Consider the following 22,988-nt stretch of genomic DNA (forward strand, 5'->3'; position numbering starts at 1 on the left):
TTCTCATACTCTACTCTTCCTTCATATGTGCTTTACACAAGTCGTGTCAGACGCGCAACCACGCTATCAACAAGTCCCAGGACTACGAACAAGCCACCAACTATTCCACAGAGTTGCACCAAAAAGTGGTATATCGGCTCTCGTTTGAAATTATTGTTCACCTGCATTGGAAAAAAATCGAAGGAAAACTCGACAGAAGGAAAACCACCATAGCCAATAGCCACTTCACGGGAATTCCAGTTTGCGCTGTATTCATATGTCGGGGGGTGGAGGCCAGATGAAGCGCCACTTCCGTAGGTGGTAGGCACTATGTTCAAATAATACCTGACCTTCATGAATCTTCCACTACCGTTAAATCGTTGTTTCTCCAGTGGATTTAAAACACCTCGGCGAGAATGACGTCTTACGCTTTCGTCCCCAATAGAAAATTTATTTATCACATGACTTGCATCAAATTTCAAAAGGTCCTCCATCTTGATTGTGTTTTTGATAACCTTTGGAGTGAAAAATATAACTCCACTCACTTTTCTTACATTCAAGGCACCCCTGTAATTACAGCCGGGGTTTTCCAGAGATAGTTCACCGATGCATTGCTCGACCACATTTTTATTCGGCCTCGGCAGTCCTTTTCTATCGTGTTCGGCCATAACTTCTTCGCAAGTGTTGCAGCAATTCTTACCTCCAGCGATGGCTTTATTACCAGTAAAACACCTTCCGCAAAAGTCGGGGGAGTTGGGGTCATTTCTCCTAGTGTATAAAGGGCTCCTGGGGTCTGTGAAAAAGCGTCGGGTGCCCAGATAGGCAAGATTTCCCCCTACATCCACGGGAGTTTTTAACAGGTTTTCCGTAACATTAATACTAAAAGTTCCGCTAACATCACTCACATCGAGGAAAAGATCGTGGCACGGCTCTTGCATGAATGTAATGTCAATATTAAAAGTGATATTCTTCTCAGGGCTGGTATCCACTGATAGTTCCGTCTTGTAGGCATTCCAACCTAAAGTGTAGGACATAACTTCCCACGATGCAAGAAGCCCAACCGCAAAAACTGTTATAATGCTAATAATAGCACCAGCTCGGGTCTGGGATCGGCAATAATCCTCCTTTGGTTTCGTGAAAAGGTCTACAGCTGCAACTTTCCGAAGCAAAAAGGACGACGGAACTGGCTCGTCGTCGCTTTCGCTGCTGCGTTTCCGGAGGCCTATCATTGAAATAAGTTATACCGCTGTTTCTTCATACATTGAAAAGGAAGAAAGCACTCGGTGCTGCTGTCAGTAGAAGCAGAAAATGAACGCAGAGCCACAAGGGGCTATTTGCAGACACTTCATGGCATTGATGCTAAAGTGTCTCAACAGCGTGACCGCATCTGAATAAGACATTACTTCTGATAGTTACACATTCCATCCCAAATCAAAATACAAACACGTGGAGTGGAAGGGGAGGGGAGGAGCACAAGAACAAACTGCGATCATGCCCGTAGAGAGGTCTTGGAGGGCAGGATAACTCGCTGACGATCGAATCTGCGCCATCCGCCAGAATAAGGTAATTCAACAAACACATGTAAGATTCCGCAAAAAAGATTACAGCGCTAAATGTTTACGTGCAGCGGCCCCTCCAATTCTCTTTGGTCATTGACAGCACCTAGACTTCTCTTGTCAGCCGCTCAGGCACATTTGTCCCCACCTTGTTTCCTTCAGGTGAGATATTTTTTTCACTTGTCCCCCCTACTCTGGAGCAACACTTGTTGCGCGGGTGTAACTCCTAAACTTTAGAATTCCCCACTGAAATTCATTACACTGCAATAGACATTCACCAGGATCACGACCGACCACCATGACGAAGCACACAACAAGGTGCTAGCTGGTGCTTATGATGTCATCCCGCCTTTGAGCACTCGATACACACTCTTACTTTGGCGACTACGGGCTGCTTTTGAATAGTATTCGCTGTCTTTTAAAATACTAGGTGCTTGGCGGACCAAAGAGCTTTTTTTCTTTGGTGAAAGGGGGGTCAGACTGAAGAGGGGCCCACCGTTCATCCTCCCCCTAACACCATGGAAAAAGTTAATCACCATACAAGGTTTAACACCCTCTTTCAACAAACCTTCTCCGTGGTTCATGGCGCTTTATCCGTAGTAGAGCTGACCGCACCCACGCGCACGCCGTTGGGAGTTATTTCCCCCTCTTGCTGGTACTCGAATAAAAAGCATACCACGAAATCGGATAAACCTTGCTTTCGCTGGAGAATCAGCGGGCATTCCAGCGTACTCGATGCTAACTCAGGTGGTTGGCGACCCGTTAAGGAGGAAAGGCAACACATCAGCTTTGGGGTTTGATAAAAGCGCCCACGCGACCTTCAGCACGTGCAGATGCGCTTTCTGGGATACCTGCAGTGTGTTTCCGTTTTTTAGCTCACTGTCCGAACTGGACACGTGCCCAACTTCATATGGATCGCACAGGAGATCTGGTGTTCTCTCAAAGCTAAAGAGGGTGGCATCGGCAAAACACCCGTACAATTAAAAATCTAGCCTTGCCATCGTGTCCGCAGCTCCCTTGTGTGCGGAGGAGAGCAAACTCACGAGGATATCTTAATATCCGAGCAAGCGGCTGCTCCAAAGCGTAAAGAATACCGATACTTCTGGGTAATTGTATAGCGTCCGGCAACGTCGACAGGCGCTGTTTCCATCTCAGATAATGCCTGTTGAGCTCATGATCGGAGACTGGTTGCGTTTGAACCTTGGTCCCGTGCATTTCCTCTGGCCGTTAACCGTCATCCGCCCACCGCTGGCGTGCCGTCTTCATAGGGGAACTCTTCATAACAGGGAATGCGCACAAAAAAGGAAAAAAGCACAAAAAAACACCGAGGGCGGCGGGAAGGTGTAGGCAGAGCGATTGCCATATCCTGGCGGATTTGTCAGGACGTCAGGTATTTCATCTAGAGCCGCTGTGTTAACGTTCCAGGGAAATGGAAAAAGGACGGAGTAATTCGAGGGAACGGGGGGAGCCCCACGTCGGTACAGAAGAAGGAGCGTGGCAATAGAAGGTGCATCCATGTCGCTTGCAGGTGTTGCCACAAAAGAGTCAGGAAAGGGGGAAGAGAATGACGGTGTTTAGCGATTCATCATCCCCTCTAATTGGCGTAAAAGCTGCCCCCTGAGGTAAATGGGAGTACCCTGCAACACGCACGGAGAAGCACAGCATAAATAACCGGAGGATGAATGCCTTTAGACCTGCAAAGGACCAAAAGCGGAAAGAGGAAGAAAAGTAACTTGGAGAGGGCGCCGTTTTCGAAATACGCCAAATCAACCTCGTGTTTTGTATTCGCAGTGCCACGCGGTACAACCCCTTAAGCCGTCTGAACAGAGATTCTGAATCAATCTCAAGTGAAAGGTAGGAGCATTTCTGCCCCCTCGTAGCGGTTGTGGGGAAGGGGAGTGCCATCCCGAAATGCAGGTGGCGTGCCGTCAAACCCTACGAAACACGGTGTAGTAGTTCCCAAGGTACCTGTTCATTCTCCCTTAGTGACTCTCGACACTAGTGCTTTTAAGGCGTCACCACCCGGCGATCCTCTTCTTTTGTGCTACGCTGTGCGGTCACACCTAGTAAGAATCGCGAACCCCGCGATGAATAAGCGTATACAGGAAAAGGAAAGGAAAAGAAAAACGGCAGGGACTGTGATAGTCGCACCGTTAGAGTGCCAACAGCGCGTGAATCAACTATAGTTGCCATGCCTCTGAGAAGAAGTTTGAGTAACGGAAGCTGCTGTTGAGATTCATGGACTTGTCGCGGGCGATCGCACCCCTCATGTACGGTTCTGGGTTGAAAAGAGAGTGAGAGGAGGGCAAGGCGAAGCAGATAGGCTTGATTTTCCCCGCGGCTCGTTTATTATTCCTTTTTCCTTCGCATTGCACCGGTAAGAACCCCGAAGGTAGCATTACATTTTCCCTGCTGCAGGGGCATGTGCTGCCGGTTGAGTCGGGCGTTGCATCGGGCTGTCTCACCGAGCCAAATGGTGCGGGTGTGCCGCCACTTCTTCCCCGAGGAGTGGAGTTCCTAAGCATCGCCCATCCGGCTGGCCCCAGAAATATTATTTCAGTCTTTTAGGTTACAGTAGTGAAGTGCCACCCGAGCTCATATTGGCCGAACCGTAGGCGGAAGGGGAATTGTGAACTTTCATGGCCCTCTCTTTTTTTTTTTCCTTGGTGACCGCCGCCTTCCCTGAGCCCTCTCTGATTGGGGGAGCGGAAGGGGATCCCGGCGGTTTCATCTCCGTCGTTGGAGAGTTACTTCCCCGGCCCCTTCGATCGATGTTTCCTCGTCCGTTTCTTTGGTTTATCGCACCTGTGTGGACGGGTTGTTGGTTTCTGGTACTTCGTCTTTTGATGTTCGAGCACGCCCTTTAACCTCTAGGTTGGACTCCTTCGACGCACGCATGTTCTTCCACAGTGCGGGCGCCGAGGTTTTTTTGTTTTGGCACCCCTTCTAGCTGCGTGTACAGCCAACGTGGATCAGCTGGTGGACACAGTTGGCCTCCGGGCGCGTCCTCTTTTAGCGGTATTCTCTAAAGGCGGGTGGTTAAGACTCATTTTTTATTTGTGCCGCTGTTACTTCAATGTGATCCTGACGCATCGTGTATCTGCTTTGTTTGTGCTAGCTGATCGTTGCCACTGTTGGTTTGTTGCTGTCCCTATGTTGTTGTCTCTTACAGGGTGTGGTGGTAGTGTTTGCTTTACGTTCGTATGGTGAATGCCTTCTACGATGTTTTGATTTCCGGACGTTTTGGGTCTTTGGTTTTGTTAGTGTTTAGTGTTGACAAAGTTGTTAACGTTGGTGCTGCAGCCGACGTGGGACTGTGTGGGCCGTCTGTACTATTGGTGTGTGTAGCTCTCCCTCTTGGCTTCGTTTCAACAGCCCTTTCACGTAGCAGGTAACGTGGTTGCTGTACCTTTGAGATGTATATGTATATATTGGAAAGAATTGTCCTACAAAAGGGACAAGGGCAGCTGATTTACTTGAAGTAGAGAGGGTCGTTGGGAAGAGGGGTGTTTGGCTTCATTCTCCCAGATTAGCTAATTGGCGACAAAACGCAGTTTGCTACCATCTTTTTTGCTCTGCCTTTTCATGTTCTCCTACACTCTATAAAGCTGTTGCTAAACGCGATGGCCAAACTTGGGACCTTGTACTCCGATGATAAAAGCGTAGAAAAATATTACGGTCAACGCCATCGGTTGTGGTCTCGTTTTGACGACGGCGTTTGGATGACGAAGAAAGGATGGTTCGAGGTGACGCCTGAAGGCATTGCCCGATCTTCTGCTTCCCTGCATGACGTTCTCAAAGATAAGGGATGCTGTTTGGATTTGTTTTGCGGCTGTGGCGGTGACACAGTCCAATTGGCTCAGGTTTTTGAAAAGGTAATAGCTGTAGATATAGATCCCGATGCTATAGAAGCAGCCAAAAAGAATGCCGAGGTATATGGTGTTTCGACTCGAGTTACATTTCTGTGCGCTGACTACAGGACTCTAAAACCTGAAAACTTTTCCGTTAACGCTGTTCACTGCTCTCCCCCATGGGGCGGTGAACTGTATGCTGGTGCGCCGTTTTTCGATTTGCAAAATTCGCTTTGTGCCTCAAATGGCATAAAATTTTCGGACTTTTATGAACTGCTGTCAAAATTTTCGAATAATATTACCATGTTTCTACCGAGAAATACTCTTCTGTATTCAGTAGTTCCACCAAAATTTGCTGGGACCTTTGCGGTGTGTAGACACTATGCCAACGAAAAGTGCAAAGGGATTACTATTTTGTGTGGCGATTTGGTAGCGTCTTCCCAGCTGAGAGCACCCTCAGCGCCAGTGTATTCAATACGAAATAAGATTCCACTTTGTGTAGAGAAGCGAGGGCGTGGGTCTTTGTGAATAAAATCTAAGTTGTTTATGGTTTTGTTGTCATCCAAGTCTCACCAAAATCAACAGCTCAAGGTGTACAGGCTCGCTCTGTTTCAGTTTTTGCAATTGAATAAGTATTAATTGTTCACTTTACAAAACACTTTTTTTTTCCTACCACCTTCTACGAAGTAGGATGAAGAGATACCGTTCCTCTGTTGTTACGAGATTAGTGAGGGCGATCACACTCCGTCCCGATGCTACCGTGGACCCAGAGAGGTATCCACTAGGCTACGTGCCTCTTGATGGATCCGAGTCGGTTGACAGTGTATGGTCTCTCGTAAAAAGTGGCGCCTTCGTTGCTCCACTTAGTAAAATCGAAACCATTCACAGGGCTCACGTGGGGATAAGGTATCTCACGCAGTCGGAGTATCCTGCTCTTAGTAGTATTGACGTTGTGGGTTTGCAAACCAGGCTAAAGGAGCTATGTAGTCGCTTGCTTATACGACGTGATTTCTGGGTTCTTGATGATTACAATGACCCCGAGCTTAATTCCAGCTTTGGTATCCAGAATATGTACTTTGATAACTTCAAGTGGTCTCAAGTTTTATGGAGAAGGTTTCAGCAGTATGTGGAGGAGTACTTTCCCGTAGCTGAGCACACCCATTTGACGTACGATGAGTACCTCCAGTTGTTGAGAAGTTTTTCTCACTTTGAACAGGGTGCGAAATTGTTGCCATTACTACCCAAGCGCTACAGAATACATCCACCGTTCGGAGTGCCCGCACTGTCAAGAATTGACATGGAGCCCCTCCTTCTGTACAGTCAGTGGTTGAAAAATTTTAGAGGACCCTTGAAGCTTGACGCAGCTCTCGTAATCAGGAGTGGTTGTGGGGCTGCGGTATTTGCAACAAAGTTAAACGGTGTTCCCATTGTCAGAGGTGTGGATCCAAACCCCAGGGCGGTGATGTCATGTCGTAAGGACGCTCAACGCATGGGGAGACGGTTTGACTCTATTAGTTTTCGAGTCGGTGAGATGTTCCCAGACAAAGATGATGGCAACGGAGTGCCCAATAGCCGCAAATACGATATCATCGTTTTTTATCCTGATCAAGGATGCTACAACTTATTCTTTACAAATGCCATTGGCGAATATGCTCCTGTACTAACCGGATTTGCGGGGACGTTGGAGCACTTTTTTGAGGAAGCGGGGGACTATCTTTCAGACTCGGGCGTTATTGTATTATGTTGCACCAACGTCTATTCTATTCTGAAACCAACTGAGCCGCACCCTATTGAATACGAGATAAAAGTGAATCGGAGGTGGGTGTTGTTGGATTATTATGATATGCCGGTTAGAGGGAAAGGGACTTTATCCCACACTCCGACGGACCATCACTATCGTATTCCTATGGAAATGAGGAAGTGTATGCGAAGCGAACTGTGGGTGCTGCACAAAATGACTTCCATAGCGCACTTTGCACATATTCACAATATACCCGGAGCGCAGCCACCGTCTTGTGTCGTATCGCACTGGAGAAATAAGGCAATAGGCAAGCTGAGACGTGCTGTGCTCAAAGGTCAAGTGGAATCCAGTGGGGGTGACTGGGACGACTACAAAAAACGGCTCGTACACCTACTTCAAGAGCAAAGCGAAAACGACGAAGACGATAAAGCTCAAGCCATCCGGATGGCGATGGACCCAAATTACCCAAAGGAACTCGCGGACCGTGCTAGAGCTGCCATCGAAAAAAATATGGATACTGACAAGGCTTTTCACAACAACGTTGCGAAGGCGTTCGGCGACATTTCGCCGCGGGAACGCTTTGATGCTTACCTTTCGTGTTATCGTCTTTGAGTAGTAGTTTTATTGTTTTTACTGTCTCGCTGCGGACCGTTGTCGCCAATATCTCACATAGATTCCTTGCGAACTTGTGTAATTAAAGAACTTGTTGCTCATTTATGTTTTTTCTCTCTTATTTTTCCAAACAAAGAGTAACCGAGCCTCTTGTGTTATTTTAAACCTATTCGTCGTCGTTTGTAGTATGGACGTGGTTGAAAAATTTCTTTCTCTTCGCCGTGAAGGTCGTGGCGAAGAGGCGTATAAGATGCTCGCGCCTGGCGCAGCGATGGGCTGCCCATGGGGAGGAATGCACCACGGGGAGACTGTGCAGGAATTACTAAGAGACGAAGCCCGGTTTGTTAAGAGAGGGTATCTTGACCACGTGCCCATTGAGAAAATTGACGAGAACACTTTTCAAAGGAAGTTCAAGTGGGATCGTGGAATGTCTGAGTATGGTAATAGTGGTTTTAAGGGCGTAGGCATTCTACCCGTTTGGCGTGAGATATACTTTGTTGATAATGGAAGCATCCGCCTGGTTACAGCCAACAAACAACTTAAGAATCGGTCATTGTGGCACATGCTTGGGGTTTCACGAGTTCGTTGAGCAGTTGGGACACTTGGAATACACCTGAGCATCTGGAGAGACAGGCATGTGTGTCCCGAACACAACGGATACTTGTCTACGTATCCTAGCGGCAAAGTAGGCGCACTTATGCTCAACGCATGAACTGTGTAAAATAGCGTTTTGCCCGCGTTCGAGCGTCTTTTTTCAGAGATGCGGTAGGCCCTTTCAACGATCAACCATCCCCCCTCTATTTAGCAATGGGTGTGAGAGAGTTGCTACCCACTTTTGTTTACCGTGTTCGTGCTCCATTGTTTTAATTTTTCGAGACCGGACAGTTTTCGAAGTACTGCGGGGCAAAAACAAAAAACGGTGACCTTATCACTCTTCCTGTCCCACGACAATTTGTCTGTTTGCCTTTCCGTTTGTTACAACTTTTTAAAGAAAAAAAGCTGGGGTTTCAACAGGTGCCATGAAACGAAGGAGGGACAGTAACGGTAAGTCCATTGCGGCACTTAGGGCTGGGGTGGCAGCGCTGAGCGTATCTAGCAATATAGCTTCTAGGGAGCTTACCTGTCGTGATTCCCATGTTAAAGCTATATTAGACTTCTTGAATGATAAAGTTCACCCTGTCATGCAGGTTTTCGGTATGCCGGGTACGGGAAAGACAGCGTCAGTGAACCACGCCCTCGCTCTTCTTGCGAGCTCGTCACCAGCAGGGTCGAAGCCCACAGCTGTCTTTCTTAATGGGTACATTATACAAAAAACATCTGATATATACTGGACCTTGAACTCACACCTAAGCAAAACTCGGTTAAAACATGCTGAAAATTGCTTACCGGAGCAATGTCCTGCTCTGATCGAAAAGAGATTTAAGCAAGGTTGGGGGAGTAGCACTACGCCCTTATGTGTGATAGTTGTCGATGAAGTTGACAAAGTCCTTAAAAAGCACAACAAGGCGTTTTTCAGGATAGTAGATTGGTTAAGTCTACCGTATGCGTTTTGTAAACTGATAACAATTTCAAATAGCATGGAACTGGCAGCTGATGCGAAAACGAGAAGTCGACTGGACATAACGAAACGTCTCGTCTTCGAACCATATAGTCTGCCTGAGCTCAAGGAAATTATTCTTCGAAGAGTGAGTCACATCAAACCTACGTTATTTGCGGAGAAAGCAATCAACTATCTATGTAACCAAACTGCATCGCACTACGGGGATGTGAGACGTCTTTTACAATCTGCTTCCTCCGCCATTTGCGGTCTCATGATGAGAATAGAGGAGGGTTACAAGTTGCCGGAGAAGCATGATGGCTTGCTAACTGTAAAGGATGTTCACTCAGTTGTTCGCCAAATATTTCACGATCGCTTTGTTGAGTTTATCCAAACTATTCGTCTTCCCGTAGTGTTTATCAGCGTTGCTGTCATTGCAGTAGAGACAGCAAGGCTTTTTCGAGCGAACTGCGAGGACAGCCGACTACCCATAGATAGCTTGTTTACGGCAACGAAGAGAGCCCAAGAGCGTTTTGGCTCAGTTTTTGCAGACCTACATGCCGTCACTTTGAACTATGGGGCGTACCTAGAAATAGTAGAGATGCTGCGGGAGGTAGCACTGATTGACGTTTCGGTAGGTGAAGAGCGCATTCCCGTCAAAACGGTTCAGTCACTACTCGAGGCCACTGAGAGGGCACACGCGTCAATGCTACAACCATTCCAAACAGTCGTCGATGCATGCAAGCTCCACGATGACTTTGGTACGGGGATATGCCCACTGTTTTCGATATAGTTGTAAAATACCGTCTTGGGACGTGTGTGCTTTAAACAGATTAAAAGAAAAAAAAGCAAAACAAACCAATAGATCACGCAAAAAAGATGACTCTGTATGTCACTTGAATTAAATACTGTTGTGCGTAAGCGATTTGTTAGAAACGGAGCGTTGTGGCTAGTATGTAACCATTACAATTATTCTTCTTGTACTTTTTCTCGACACTGGAGAATGAGGGGGACTGGAGACTATGACATCTAGCGTAACCGGGCCCCCTTCTAGCTTTGCGGCGGCAGCGAAGGTCCTTTTTGACTCTGCGAAGAAGGTGGGGGCTGTGAAACCACTAGGTACGACAAGCAAGTTATACGCTCATCAACTGAAAAAAATTCAAAGCCAAAGCCGAAAGAAGGGTGGTTCCCTGGGAAACGTGTCGTACAATGTAGCTGAATTTCTCGAAGCTCATCGGGCATCCCAAGTAAAATCCTCTCAGGGTCCCATTTTCCATACCCGGTGTGTTCCCCTCATAGATATTCCGCTGAAGAAAACGAAACAAACGGGATCAGGCATGCAGAAGACTTCGTCGAACGAGGCACCACTGTTGAACCTCCATAAGAGGCAGCCCCACCTCGCGGCAACCCATGATATGTCGAAGGAAGCGGTACCGGTTGGTGGAGTTGCAGGGGTCGGACCACAGGTACCGAAGTTGGCCCCTCCAAAATTGGATTCCGTTCTTCTGCCGAAGGATGGGGAGGCAAAACGACAGCCGTGGGTACATCATACGGATACACACGCAGCGGATCGCACATCGGCGACGGGAGGTGTGTTTTTAGCACCTGAGAGGATTTTGCACGGTGTTGCTCCTAGGGCCACAGTTGTTGAAGAGAAACCACTGTTTGAGAGCCCGTGTGTCACGGAGGCGAAGCCTCTTTCGTTCTTGGACCTGAAGGCGCGGCAACCAATGAAGGAAGTAGTGGAAGTAGTGGACAGACCCATCAAACCATCCGTAACAGTACCGATATCTTCCGGAGGCTCCTCTGCCGCCAGCACCCGGGGCGGGGAGAACGCCCGAACCGAGACTATCTCTGTTGATGTCTGGGAACTGCAACGCGAGCGAGAGCTAGAACAACTGCGGAAGGATCAAGAGAAAGCGGAAAAGGAACGGTTGGAAGCACGACGAGAAGAAGAGCATAACACTTTGGGCGATGAGTGGGTGCTGAGTAGAACCTTGGCTACTTCTCGGCCGCTTTGCGTGGGTGCGGTGAATGGTGCCCTAGAAAAGCTATACTTTTCGAGCGATTGGGAGACCTGCTTTCAGTTGTTCAAGGATCTGGTTTGTGCCCCAACGCCACCAGTTCCGTCAGTTTCTAAGCAAGCGGTTTGTTTGATGGAAAGGCACCTTCGGCGCGTTCCAGGTGCGCGTAGGAACGAACTTAAAGTTGCACTCTCAAAGGAGTTGAAGGAGAGGAAACTTCTTGACGAAGCAACTAGGTTTGATTTGAAACACACGTATTCTGAGGCTTTTCTCCAGGTTTATCGCTCTGCGTCAAGCAGCGTAAAGGATTCATTAGACCTTTGCACTACCGCGAAGGCGATATCGACACTTGTCAGGTCAGGATCTTGGTTGGAGGCCGTCGAAGTGTTTCACAGGTCACAGCAACGTTTCTCCGACAAGGGTGGACGACTTGGTTTAGGGTTACTGGTGGAGTCTCGCTCACTGGACGGTGACGCGAGGACTGCACTTTCAGAGTATACATCAAAAACTCTAACCGCACAGGGGCGTTTTGGGAAGTTACATAGCATTGAGCTTGTAAAGTTGAGTAAGGGCGGTCAGAAGCGACATTTACTGTCACAGCTTATTGAATCTGGCCACGTGGACGAAGTTATTTATGCCGAGCTTCTGCGTACAACGAAGGAAAATGTAGAGGATGTTCTTGAGGAGATCGGCAAAAGGGGACTAAATGTTGAAGATCCAGCTATTCTAGCGGCTTTATGCTGGAGGTCATTTGATGTTGAAAGCCCCCAAGTCCTGTTCCGCGAGATTGAACGGCAAGAGGCAAAAATAGGAATCCGACCGGCACACGTGCTGGCGGCTGTTGCAATGGCTAGGGCTTCGAAATCGGAACACACCCTCCGTTCTACGATTCAGATACTGAAGAAAAAGCCCAACTTTAGGTGTAAGTTCGTACTAAGAAAGTTGTTGCCTCTGTTATACGAAAGGCGGATGAACAGCGAAATCGTGGAGCTTGCAGAAATTTACGCTAGTAACCTACCCATAGCAGTGGCACTGCCCCAGGCTGTTGGATTCATCAATAGCGCCTTAATCGCGCAAGGGAAGAATCCGTTGTCAACCCACCTAGCTAGTGATTTAAACCTTTCTGGCAAAGCAGTGGTGGGAGACACGGGTGATGCGACACAGCTAACAATTCCAAGGGCGCCGGAATCTGTTGCCTCCACAGAGGCAATGTTTCAATGCGTGAAGGAAAGGGATTGGCTGAGGGCATTGGAGCTACTAGGTGCATTCTCATTGCATAGTGCGGGAGACCCTGACGTTGGAATGCGCTCTGTTATGTACAATTGCGCACTCAACGCATCTGTGGAGAAACGCGAAATTGTGATGGCGATTTATAAACAAATGATAGAGAGGGGCGTACAAGTTAATGCGACCACGAGCAACGCACTTCTTAGCTGCTTCATAGGATCTTCTGAATGGGAGGAAAGCATTGAATTCTACAAAAGGACAGACTCGTCGCTGCGTGACGGCGGCACGTATTCTATAATGCTTTCCCTTTTCGGTAAAAATGGAATGTGGAGAGAAGCATGCGAAGTTTTCCAGGACGCACGGGTAGGATTGGCTAAGGCACCTCCGGCAATCTTTAGGCTTGGTATCAACGCTGCGCATAGTCACAATTGGGAAGCCACTTTGAGTATTTTTGGAAACTTCTTGAAGGCGCATGGCATTCAAAACATTAGTGACTCTGTTGTCGATAAGGTAGTCCGATGTCTCTCACAAAACAACAGGACGACTGAGTTAAAAAAAGTGGAGATGGAAGTATCGAAAATGAAAGGAAAGAACAAGGCGAAGAAAAAATAGGTATAAGGCACGGGGCTCATTTGATGTAACACCTGTTAGCGTAAACGGAGGAATACATAACCACCCCCTTGCCCGTAATCAGTTGGTTTTACACGTCCATGCCCCCCCCTTTTACGTAGGTGCACTGGTTAGTGGTGGTGCAACATGTCACCTATACGTACTCTCTGTGGAGGACTCTGCTGGTGCATCGTTGCATTACTTTTGTTCATTTCCTTTTTTTTTTTTGATACTGACGACTAGGTTTAGTAGAACGCAGAATGGCTTTGGTTGGTGGGGAGCACCGCGTAACCGAAGACATCGTTGCGGTGAAGTATCTAGAATCGGTCAGGAGGCTGTACTTCAATCCTCATGCTAAAGACTTAGAGCGGAGAACTGTGCACCTCCTGGCGCAGCTTCTTGCATGCCCTCCCCACTCCTTGCTGGTGTGGGACTCTCTGAGAAGGACTAGATTGCTTACCACTGTCGCCCGGGTATTAGGGTCGGAGAAAAAGCTTCAAGGTCTTTTATCGGTAGGTGGGAGACCCGAGGATTACTTGAGGGTTGTGGAGCTTGCTTCCAACTCGAGCCCATGCGAATGCATGAATCATCTCACGAAAGGTGAAGACAGCCATACCGAGTTGGAGCCATTCTTCGCGGTCCTTGGTCGGTTAGGGAAGTTGGATTGTGATGCTGCTACCTACCGTGCTTGCTATGATTCGTTTGCGAGGGCAGTCTCTAATCTTCTCTCTGATGCCCGGAACTGTGCTCGTCTCGTTCGAGCAGACATATCACCCATAAAAATACTTTTCAATACATTGAAGGGTTCCCCGTCGAGCAGAATTGACGTTTCCCTTTGTGTGCTACGGGTTATTTTGCAGATACTTTTGCATACGGCCGCCTTTACATGCATTTGGATAAAGGAATTTAGCGATTTGGACGGACCTTCGACGTGCCTGTCCGTGGTTCTTACGTGGTGCGGAACATGCGAAGATCCGAGTCTTCCTCTGAGTACCGAATCTACCGTAGTGTTTGATCTTCTTTGCTTATTGCTTTCTTTTCCCGGTAATGGACGGGGGCCCAGCAGTGCACTTTACATGTATCTGAGGGGCTGCCACTGGGAGGCTGAGAATCTGGAGGTCGGTCCGCTGGATGATACGGCAACAATAGGTATGTTTGGGCTCAACGTGCTTGTGGAAGCTTGTTCCATCGCCATGAATTTTCGTCCTGCTATCTTTACTCACCTTGCCCGACTCCTCGTCCGGGCGCTGAAGCTGGGGGGCGACGACGTTGTGTCGGCTGGACTCGTGAGTGCAGCACTGGTTGCCGTTTTGAGGCAGTATGCCAAATTTTGTGATGACTGTGATAAAACGATATTAGCTATCGTCCGTTTGTGTGTAACAGTTTGCAGCTGCCACGGGGCTTACGATGCGCAAACTGAAGGGGCTACCCAACTTTGTACGCTAGTGGTAGAGCTCGTATGTGATATGAGGGGACATATATCGAGATGCACTGTCCAGGCTGTCATGTGCTTAACCAGCCGCGTAAATGCAGAGTCTACGTTCACAAGGCTCTTCTCCGTTCACTTACTCGAGAGGCTGGAAGGGAGGTTAGCCATTTCACAGGATCCCGCTGAGGTGTATTTGTTTCTTCAAATGATGAATGAAATATGTGGGAATGTTCCCGTCCTACGAAGGGAATTCATGCTTACTCTCAACACTCTTTTCCAGCTGTTGGGTACTGAGGCGAAGAACGGCCGCGAGACGCTTATGTTGTGTGTGGATTTGCTCTCGACCATGTGTAGAGATGATGAAGAAACAACTTTTAATATCTATGCCGGGCTGCGGGAATTCATCACACGGAGCGATTTTTGCTCAGTTGATTCCATCCGGCTCGGGTGCTGGGGTCTGCAGGCGCTGATAGATCTGCTGGCGCATGCTTCGTCGTCTTTAACGCATTTTGCTGACTCTGTTGACTTCCTCGTAACGTGCGTTGAGAAACTGTGTGTTGCCATGTGCCGGGCGTTTGACTCACAGATGACGGTTACAGAATGTTTTGGGGTACCTTCCCAAATTTTAGGTCCGCAACCATTGGAGGTAGGCGACTTCGATGTGAATCCAGGCAGTGTCGTACCGAACGTGTATTATTTTTATTGCCAATTCTTAGTTCTTGGACTCCATGCACTATGTTACATTCAGGCTACATCAACAGGTACGTTCTTCAGGGATCTACCCGCGAAACTTGAACGGGTATTGGCTAGGGGGCCTTTTCTCCGGTGTAGGGTGTACACTTCTGCGGTTGTTCGTGCCCTTATTGCGATGGCATCGTCCACCTCATCTGTTGTTTTTGACGAAGTATTCTTCGCCAACAGAGGTGACTGTGCCCAATGGTTTGCAGGATGGGGTGCTGTGCATCGTCATTCATGGAGGTTTAACACGTCGTTCGGTGACGTTTCTTTTTTTCACGAGAGGCAGCGGATTGTCCACATTGGGTACTTTTGGTGTCTGCAGCGGCTTCTTCTACAGCTCTCGGATACTTCTCAGAAGTCGATGCTTGGCGCGTCGGTACTGGAGCTTTGGTTCAATGTTTTTTCCAACTCGTCCGAAAACATCTACATCTTGATGGATAGTAAGATGACCCTCACCTTGGCGAGCCTTTGTGCCGTTTCGGCTGCCGATGATTGCGAGTATTCGTTTGAAAGATATGAGATACTTCTTAAAACAATGCATGAAATGGGGGTATACGGGATGGACTGCGCATCCGTACTATACCTTCTCCGGTTATGCTTGTGCGACCGCGATAGCTCCTCTGTCCTGTACAACGACGAGGCAACTGTGAAAGTGCTATCTACTTTAAAGACCCTGTTGCGTCAGTCTCTCCCAAGCAATGGACCGGTGCTGTTTTACGGTGTTTCCTCAGGGTGTACGCCGCAGTCGCACTTTTGCAACAACACTGCGGCTTTACAGGTGAGGGGACCACGCATTGGTGGAGGAGTTGATATCCCTGTTCTCCTTGGCAGGGTGAAGTCCGACAGGTGTTTTTCGTTTGTTCTTTGGTTTCTCCTCGAACCGAAGTCGCCACATACAGTTGAGGAGGTAGACATTATTTTGATGTCAATAGCTTTTAATCGAAACAGCGCATTTATTCAGCTTGTTTACACTGTCCAAGGAACGTTGCACCTGCGGGTGATACTGAGGTCAGCTGAAGATCGAAACCAGCAGCAGCAGCGGCTTCATTCTGAATACGTTTTGTTCTCCAATGATGAAATACCAACCAAAAGGTGGTGCATGGTATCGATGCTAGTGTCTCAAAAGCGCACCAAATCATTTGGTAGAAACCCTAAATATTTGCTGAACGTTCAACTTTCATTGTACACAGGGAGTCAAGCCGATGCCCAGCCATCAGTAGTGATGAAGCTGAGTGATATAAGGTGTCATGGAACGTGTAAGGGCGGTCAGTTGCTCCGAGAGGTAAACATGGTTTCGCTTGTCATGACGGATGGACCGCCAACTAACTATCCGCGGCGGTTTCTTTTGGGTTCGCTTGGCGCGTTCGGTGGAGTGCTCTCGCGGGTTGAGGTGGAGATGCTCTTTGCCATGGGAAGTGACTCCTTGTTTTCACTCCATTTCATGGACAAGAAATTTGTGAATAATCTCTTTCCGGCGCTGGCCTACATGTCTGAGAGAAACCGAGGAAAACACGGGGCGCAGCTTATGCGATTGGCAGTGCCGTGGTTGGCGCAGGGTTACGCCAACGCGGAGAATGCCATTTTGGCTTCTACGTTCCCCTTTGCAGTGTATCAGAAAAGGGAGCGACAGGTGGTTGTCGCTGGCGTGCGCAACGGCGACCTCTGCGTCGAGTCGAACGCAGAATACCTTCAACCCACCAATGACAGACCAAAAGTGCAGGGCAGCAGCGCTGAGGAGACGCTTCCACCGGCTTCTGCGCGGTCAGTAAAGAGTGGAACACGGATCCCTGTACCGATTTTTCTGGGCGTGCGCTCCGTGTCCGATTTGCAGAACTCTGGGGTTGCGCGGGAAGACATGTTAGCGCTGTTGAATGCGCCACAGTTTATATGCAGCACGCCCCTGTATTCCATTTTGGATGCGCTAGGTGGTCCACCTTTCTTCTTGTGTTTTTCCTCCTTGCAACTTCCCCACTCGGGGGCATTCGAGGAGGCGTGGGAATGTGCATGCGCTGCAGTTAAATGGCACACAACTAACAATCTACTTTGCCCTAAGGCCCAACGTGGGGACGCCCATCTCCTTGCGTTAGTCAAAGCCTTGCTTTATCATCGGATACATGTATCAGAGACAACGGCATCCTCCTTGTGCGATGTTGTCGGTGACCGACTCATCACCCGTATGGATATTCTACCACTTCTTCTTGAGTTTACTGTTTGGGCGAGGGATACCGGTGCTTTTCGCTTTGTTGTGGGTAAATTGCGTCAGTATATCCTTGACGATGTGTATGGCCGTTTCAACAGACAAATACTTGGTGCTGGTCGTCATGTTGCGTCAACTGAGGGCGAATGCAATGCTTTGGAGGAGTTTCTTTTGCATCTTCACATACACTTTTCAGAAGGCATTGTTGGTAGTTGGGATACCTCTCTCATTCCCTTTGCCACAGAGTTTCTGACGGCTCTGTGCCAAACGGCGACTCACGCGAGAAGGGTTGTGAAGGCGGCCACTGCGCTGCTCGCTTTGGACAAACCCTTGACGTCCGCGGCGATAGAGTGGGTGATTGGCCTCTTAGAGGCTGTGTTTTATTTAATGAACGAGAATGTTATTCTTTGTGGAAATGAATCTGCGAGTTTAGCTGAAGACATTACCGCCATTTTTAAGTCTTCACACGAGGCCGTGCGTCGCAAGGCACTGTCTTTGTTTTCACGCACACCAATGTCTAGGACCCAGTTAGACGCCGTAATAAGCCAGTACATGGTGAGGGGAGTCCTCTCTTCGGTTGACGACTTGCTCTCTGAGGAGGAGTTTCTTACTATTGTGGGGATCATTGAACGAAGCGCGGCCTCAGGTGACACCACTCGAGCTCGTGGGCTTCTGTATTTTCTCGTCACACTTCTTTCCCACGTCCCAAATGAAATTCGGTTGGGTATCCTGTCACTGCTCGAGGAGATAACGTGTGAAAGAGGCGCATTTGAGGGTGGGCTTCTTTCTCCTCTTGACACCGGTGGGTTCCCTGTCTCTCTGTTGTATGGCCGCTTGCTGCACGTGCTGCATATGGTAGAGGGCAATTGCTCCTCCTTGGTTGAGTCATTTGTGAGGTTGGTGATCCGTATGTGTGTGGGAATGGTTTCGGTCTCGTGTGAGAGAAATGACATGAATTGTGGCCATCTCCTAGGTGAAGTGGGTCTAGCCTCTCTAACGTGTGTAGCGTCGATATTAAAACGTTCTGGGCGTGAGGGATCGCTTGATGCTTGCATCAGCAGCGCGTTAATCCGGGCTTACCGGTATTCATCTGAAGTGTTACGTGCCTACAGCATGCATCTTGACAAGGGAACTGCTACCGGAGCGTTTCTGATGAGCTATGTTTCGTTCCTAAAATCCACTGCAATTGTTGTGATTCTTCTAAGTTGGTGTGAAAGAGACTATCGGCTCTCTAGTGAGGTGAAAGTAGAAGATGAGAGTTGCGTTTGCCATGCGGCGGCGGAGGCTTACTTGGCTCAGTTTTCGAAACCTATTCATTTTGGAGACCACCACCTTAGTGCCCGCCTCTGCATGTCATTTTTTGAAGGTGGGCAAAGGTTATTTTTCCAGTTGCAGCAAGCTAGCACCACTGGGCTTCACGCCAAGCAAGTAAAGCAGATCTCTCAGGAGTTACTGACACTGCAATGGAGAGTGGCAGTGACCCTACTAAATGACGCAGACACGAGCGGAGAAGATCTTATGAAAGAGCTTGCTCTTCTATATGTTGCAAGTAGCGGCAGCGCCAGTTATGGCTTTAAGTTTTCGACTTGGAAGGAGAGAGAGAGGTTGGTTGAACCACCATTGGGTTCCGACTGGAAGCATTTGCAATTCGCTCCCGGTGCTTTAATTACTGAGCTTCTGAAAGTGGATTATGAGAGAGCGGTGAGGGAGAGCGCCCCATGGCTAATCGTTTCTAGAGGTGCATCAAGTCTTCTTAGTGAATCTCGGCTGGAGAATTCTAGTCGATACAACATGGCGGTGTCCATATGCCGTCTTGTGCGGTACAACAGCGGTATTTGGTCTAACGTGAAGGGGGGGTTTACTCCATTGTCCGTTGCGGAACTGGATTCGAACATCAAAACGAATGCTATGAGTATCGGAGGTGCCGCCTTAAAACCTCTACCAGAGGGGGGTGATGGTATTAGCGTACATTGGGAAGTGGAGTTTTCGCGTAGTGGTGTGGCTTCGCTGGAAAGGTACATCAATGATATTCACTCGACTGCACTTTCTTCACTTAATCAATGTAGTGAGCGGTTTGCTCTTCCCCTTTTGTCGGTAAGTGCTGAACAGGCATTGCAGCATCGGGAAAAAAGTGGACTGGCTGTAGAGCAGTACTGCCGCTCCGTTTTGCGGCAAGTAGCTTCTCATCGAAAATGTATCGAGGGGGAAAGCAAGGCAGTACTCGCTGCATATGCAGCCTATCGTTTTTCGTTAACACCATGGTGGGGTCAAAGTGTAAATCTCTATGTTGCATCCCCTGTGCCCATGAACCAGTGGGAGCTCGACCGTTTTACGGGACCTGAGTGGCAGCGCATTCGCTTTCGTCGCTTTGCACATGCCATGAGGGTTAAGCATGTGAAGTCCAAAGGCGATATGCTCCCATACGTTTATCGAGGTGACATTTCTTACCCCGATGACACACAGCTGTTGGAAATTTACTCTGTTACGGCCGTTCCACAGTTGATCGGAGTCCACTGCGATGGACCTCAGCCTTTTGTGGCAAAGTGTGTCTTGGTTTTGCCCATGGACCGGGTTCCCATTACGCTGTACGTGTCGCCACATACCATTTCTTACGTTCACGACGAATCAGAACCGTCCCCAGATGCCACAGAAAGGGGGGTTACAGCGACACAGGCAACGAAGGGCAACGGAGGCAGTTGTTTTTCAGGTCTTCCGTGTATCTCTGCGTCGGCCGACCAGGAGTCTGACACGGTGGCTTGCAATGGAGATGTGCGTCGCTACCAGAGGGTGTTTGCTGTATCTTCTTTACGGGCAGTTTGGCCACGCCGTAATTTGCTTCAGCCATCTGCGCTTGAACTCCTTTTTTCGACTGGTGAAAGTATATTTTTGGTTTTTCATTCTCAGGACACGATGAAACTTGTCTCTGATATCGTCACTACCGTTGCATGTCCTTATCTTGATAGGGCTCTGGTGTTAACGGAGGCAAACTTGAAGATGTGGTGTAATTGGTGGCGCGAAGGACGCATCACCAACTTCCACTATTTGATGTACCTCAACTTTGCCGCGGGTCGGAGCTACGGGGATATGCGACAGTATCCGGTATTCCCGCATGTTGTGGCTGACTTTTCGTCACTCACGTTGGATTTGACGTCACCATCCACGTACCGCTGCCTCAAGAGGCCGATAGGTGCTCAAACCCCGGAGGGCATCCAAAGGGCAGCTAAAACTTATGCGGAGACCTCCACGGATGTGGGCATGGTTGTGGAAGCATCGTGTTGCGGGTCGCCTTATCACTACGGTTCCCACTACTCACCCTTGGGAGGCGCTCTTCATTACCTTGTTCGTGTGCAACCGTTTTCAGACTTTTTTATGAAGATGAATTCCAAGCTGGACGATGCGGGTCGTGTGTTTGATTCTGTTGGTGCAGCCTACGCGATAGCAACCTGTGGTAAAGATGTAAAAGAACTATTACCAGAGTTTTACTGTTTGCCCGAGTTGTTTGTTAATGCTAACCGTATACCATTCGGAACGAAGCAGGACGGGGAAGTCGTTAATGATGTGCAATTACCCCCTTGGGCGTCTACCCCTCGCAAGTTATCACAGACACTCAGAAGAGCACTGGAGGGTTGTTACGTCTCAGAAAATCTGCACTCGTGGATAGACTTAATATTTGGTTTCAGGCAGCGAGGAAAAGAGGCTGTCGCAGCACTGAACACGTTTCATCCTCTCACCTACGAGGGTTCTGTGAACCTCCCAAATATCAGTGATAACGTTCTCCGTTCCAGTCACGAAACACAGATTGACTGCTTTGGGCAAACTCCACTGCAGCTGTTCTCCCAGCCACACAAATCACGGCGGAAGATAGCAGATATCACGTTCCGTCAAAGCCCATGTCCTACCCTCCGCTGCGATGCATCAAATTTGGCCCTTTGTGTTCTGCTGAACCCGGGACGACTCATCCCTGCGGGCGTTTGCAAACGTAGCTGCGGGACCACTGTTGTGTTTCCCCGAACGAAGTTGAACGGCATCGGAAGCAGTATTGATGAGGGCACCGAACGCAAAGCTCAAGATGGCCAAGTGCGGCCCTTGGTGCTACCGAAAGGTGTTTTTCCCTTCACAGTGGTTCACGAACAGGTTAGGGACTGTCTTCGTTACAAAGGCAGTTGTATTGTTTTGGTCGATGGCAAGGATGCGTCACACCAGACACGTTCATTTCATGTCGGATATGGGGAAATAACAGCTCTAACGGTCGACTCACCAAATGTTTACGTGGGGATGGAGTCTGGAGCCATTCACATGCTAACGATGACGTATGACACTTTTCTGGAAGTTGAGTTGACCTTTCGTGATGGGAAGGGAGTGCGGCTAGGTGGGGAGGAGGTATTCCAGAGGTTTCTACAGGGTAAACTCAAATTCACTGAAAGCCGCCAGACAGCTTGTCGGACTTTGTGTGTGCTTTACGGTCACACCGCACGCGTGACTGCCCTATGCTTGTCCAGCGAGTGGGGCATTTTGGTCTCATCCTCCGAGGATTGCAACGTCGCACTGTGGGATACGGAGCGCCGTGTGCTAATTCGTACTATCCCCAATCATCTCATGTCACCAGCGTACTCCAAATTTCCGATGAAAAGTGTCATGAACCACCGACTACAGGGTAGCAGTGGGTCGTGGTATTTTGATCTCATCACTGTGAACGCGAAGCATGGGGACATTATTTTAGCGGGTGGTTCGCTCGCTGGTTTGCACGAAGTCCGACGGTACTCCATCAATGGTGAGTTTTTGGGTTTCTACTCGCTGGGGGAAACTCCGGCAACTGCCATTCTTTCAGTCGGTGATATTGTGTTTGTTGGTAGAGGGAGTGTAGTTCACATCTTGAAGGGGAATAGTTTAGAGTGGTCATGTGATCTTATCCATCCTGGGATCGAAGACTGCATCGAGTCGTTGGCTTTGAGTCCTAATGGTCAATCTCTCGTTGCTTGTGATCGGAGGGAAAATCTTGTTACATGGAAGGTAGCACCGCAGTAACCCATTGAGCTGGCCGCGTGGCGTATTCAGGGACGTTTTTTTTTTGTGTGTGCGTGTGCAGGGCAGGTGCGCGTGCATGTTTCTGGTGTCGAGACAAGGCGGTTCTGTATGTGGATGCAATATTCCTCAATCGCCATTACTCCCTAACCAAGTTAAGTTTGCTTTTCCCTGCTTTACATTCACCAACCTCCGTCCTTCTTTGTTTGTGGCGCTACTTTGTTGTTGCGTTAAGTAGTTAATTTTCTTTGCTTCGGTGAATGATGCTAGGTAACTGGTTGTGCGGGCGAGTTGTATTGTTTCTTGAACTTTTCATCATCGTCCGATCCTTGTCCTTTTGTGAAAGTGTGAGTATTCGCTTTGTTGTTGCGGAAACGTCTGCGCGGAGAAACGATTAGTCGAGTCCTACGATCTAAATGTTATCAATGCCGATGACCAGCGAATATTTACTGTGTGTTGTCAGTGT

The 22,988-nt window shown here is 48.6% G+C and overlaps 7 protein-coding genes across 7 annotated transcripts; 6 read left to right on the forward strand and 1 right to left on the reverse strand.

The window, feature by feature from the left end:
- Positions 1-32: 32 nt before the first annotated feature.
- On the reverse strand, positions 33-1,208 carry TbgDal_XI8180 (hypothetical protein, conserved; the record flags this gene model as incomplete). Its single annotated transcript, XM_011781661.1, has 1 exon — positions 33-1,208. The coding sequence occupies one exon, from the start codon at positions 1,206-1,208 to the stop codon at positions 33-35; it is 1,176 nt and encodes a 391-aa protein (XP_011779963.1).
- A 3,950-nt stretch (positions 1,209-5,158) lies between these two features.
- On the forward strand, positions 5,159-5,914 carry TbgDal_XI8190 (the record flags this gene model as incomplete). Its single annotated transcript, XM_011781662.1, has 1 exon — positions 5,159-5,914. The coding sequence occupies one exon, from the start codon at positions 5,159-5,161 to the stop codon at positions 5,912-5,914; it is 756 nt and encodes a 251-aa protein (XP_011779964.1).
- Positions 5,915-6,077: 163 nt separating this feature from the next.
- Positions 6,078-7,739, forward strand: TbgDal_XI8200 (hypothetical protein, conserved; the record flags this gene model as incomplete). Its single annotated transcript, XM_011781663.1, has 1 exon — positions 6,078-7,739. The coding sequence occupies one exon, from the start codon at positions 6,078-6,080 to the stop codon at positions 7,737-7,739; it is 1,662 nt and encodes a 553-aa protein (XP_011779965.1).
- A 187-nt stretch (positions 7,740-7,926) lies between these two features.
- On the forward strand, positions 7,927-8,328 carry TbgDal_XI8210 (hypothetical protein, conserved; the record flags this gene model as incomplete). Its single annotated transcript, XM_011781664.1, has 1 exon — positions 7,927-8,328. One exon carries the CDS (start codon positions 7,927-7,929, stop codon positions 8,326-8,328), a length of 402 nt encoding a protein of 133 aa, XP_011779966.1.
- A 430-nt stretch (positions 8,329-8,758) lies between these two features.
- TbgDal_XI8220 (cell division cycle 6 (CDC6), putative) lies at positions 8,759-10,069 on the forward strand (the record flags this gene model as incomplete). Its single annotated transcript, XM_011781665.1, has 1 exon — positions 8,759-10,069. One exon carries the CDS (start codon positions 8,759-8,761, stop codon positions 10,067-10,069), a length of 1,311 nt encoding a protein of 436 aa, XP_011779967.1.
- Positions 10,070-10,298: 229 nt separating this feature from the next.
- On the forward strand, positions 10,299-13,139 carry TbgDal_XI8230 (hypothetical protein, conserved; the record flags this gene model as incomplete). Its single annotated transcript, XM_011781666.1, has 1 exon — positions 10,299-13,139. The coding sequence occupies one exon, from the start codon at positions 10,299-10,301 to the stop codon at positions 13,137-13,139; it is 2,841 nt and encodes a 946-aa protein (XP_011779968.1).
- Positions 13,140-13,396: 257 nt separating this feature from the next.
- Positions 13,397-22,525, forward strand: TbgDal_XI8240 (neurobeachin/beige protein, putative; the record flags this gene model as incomplete). The annotated part of the gene is made up of 1 exon (XM_011781667.1): positions 13,397-22,525. The coding sequence occupies one exon, from the start codon at positions 13,397-13,399 to the stop codon at positions 22,523-22,525; it is 9,129 nt and encodes a 3,042-aa protein (XP_011779969.1).
- Positions 22,526-22,988: the final 463 nt, after the last annotated feature.

This window comes from Trypanosoma brucei, chromosome 11 (assembly GCF_000210295.1).
Source record: "Trypanosoma brucei gambiense DAL972 chromosome 11, complete sequence".
Lineage (NCBI taxonomy): Eukaryota > Euglenozoa > Kinetoplastea > Trypanosomatida > Trypanosomatidae > Trypanosoma > Trypanosoma brucei.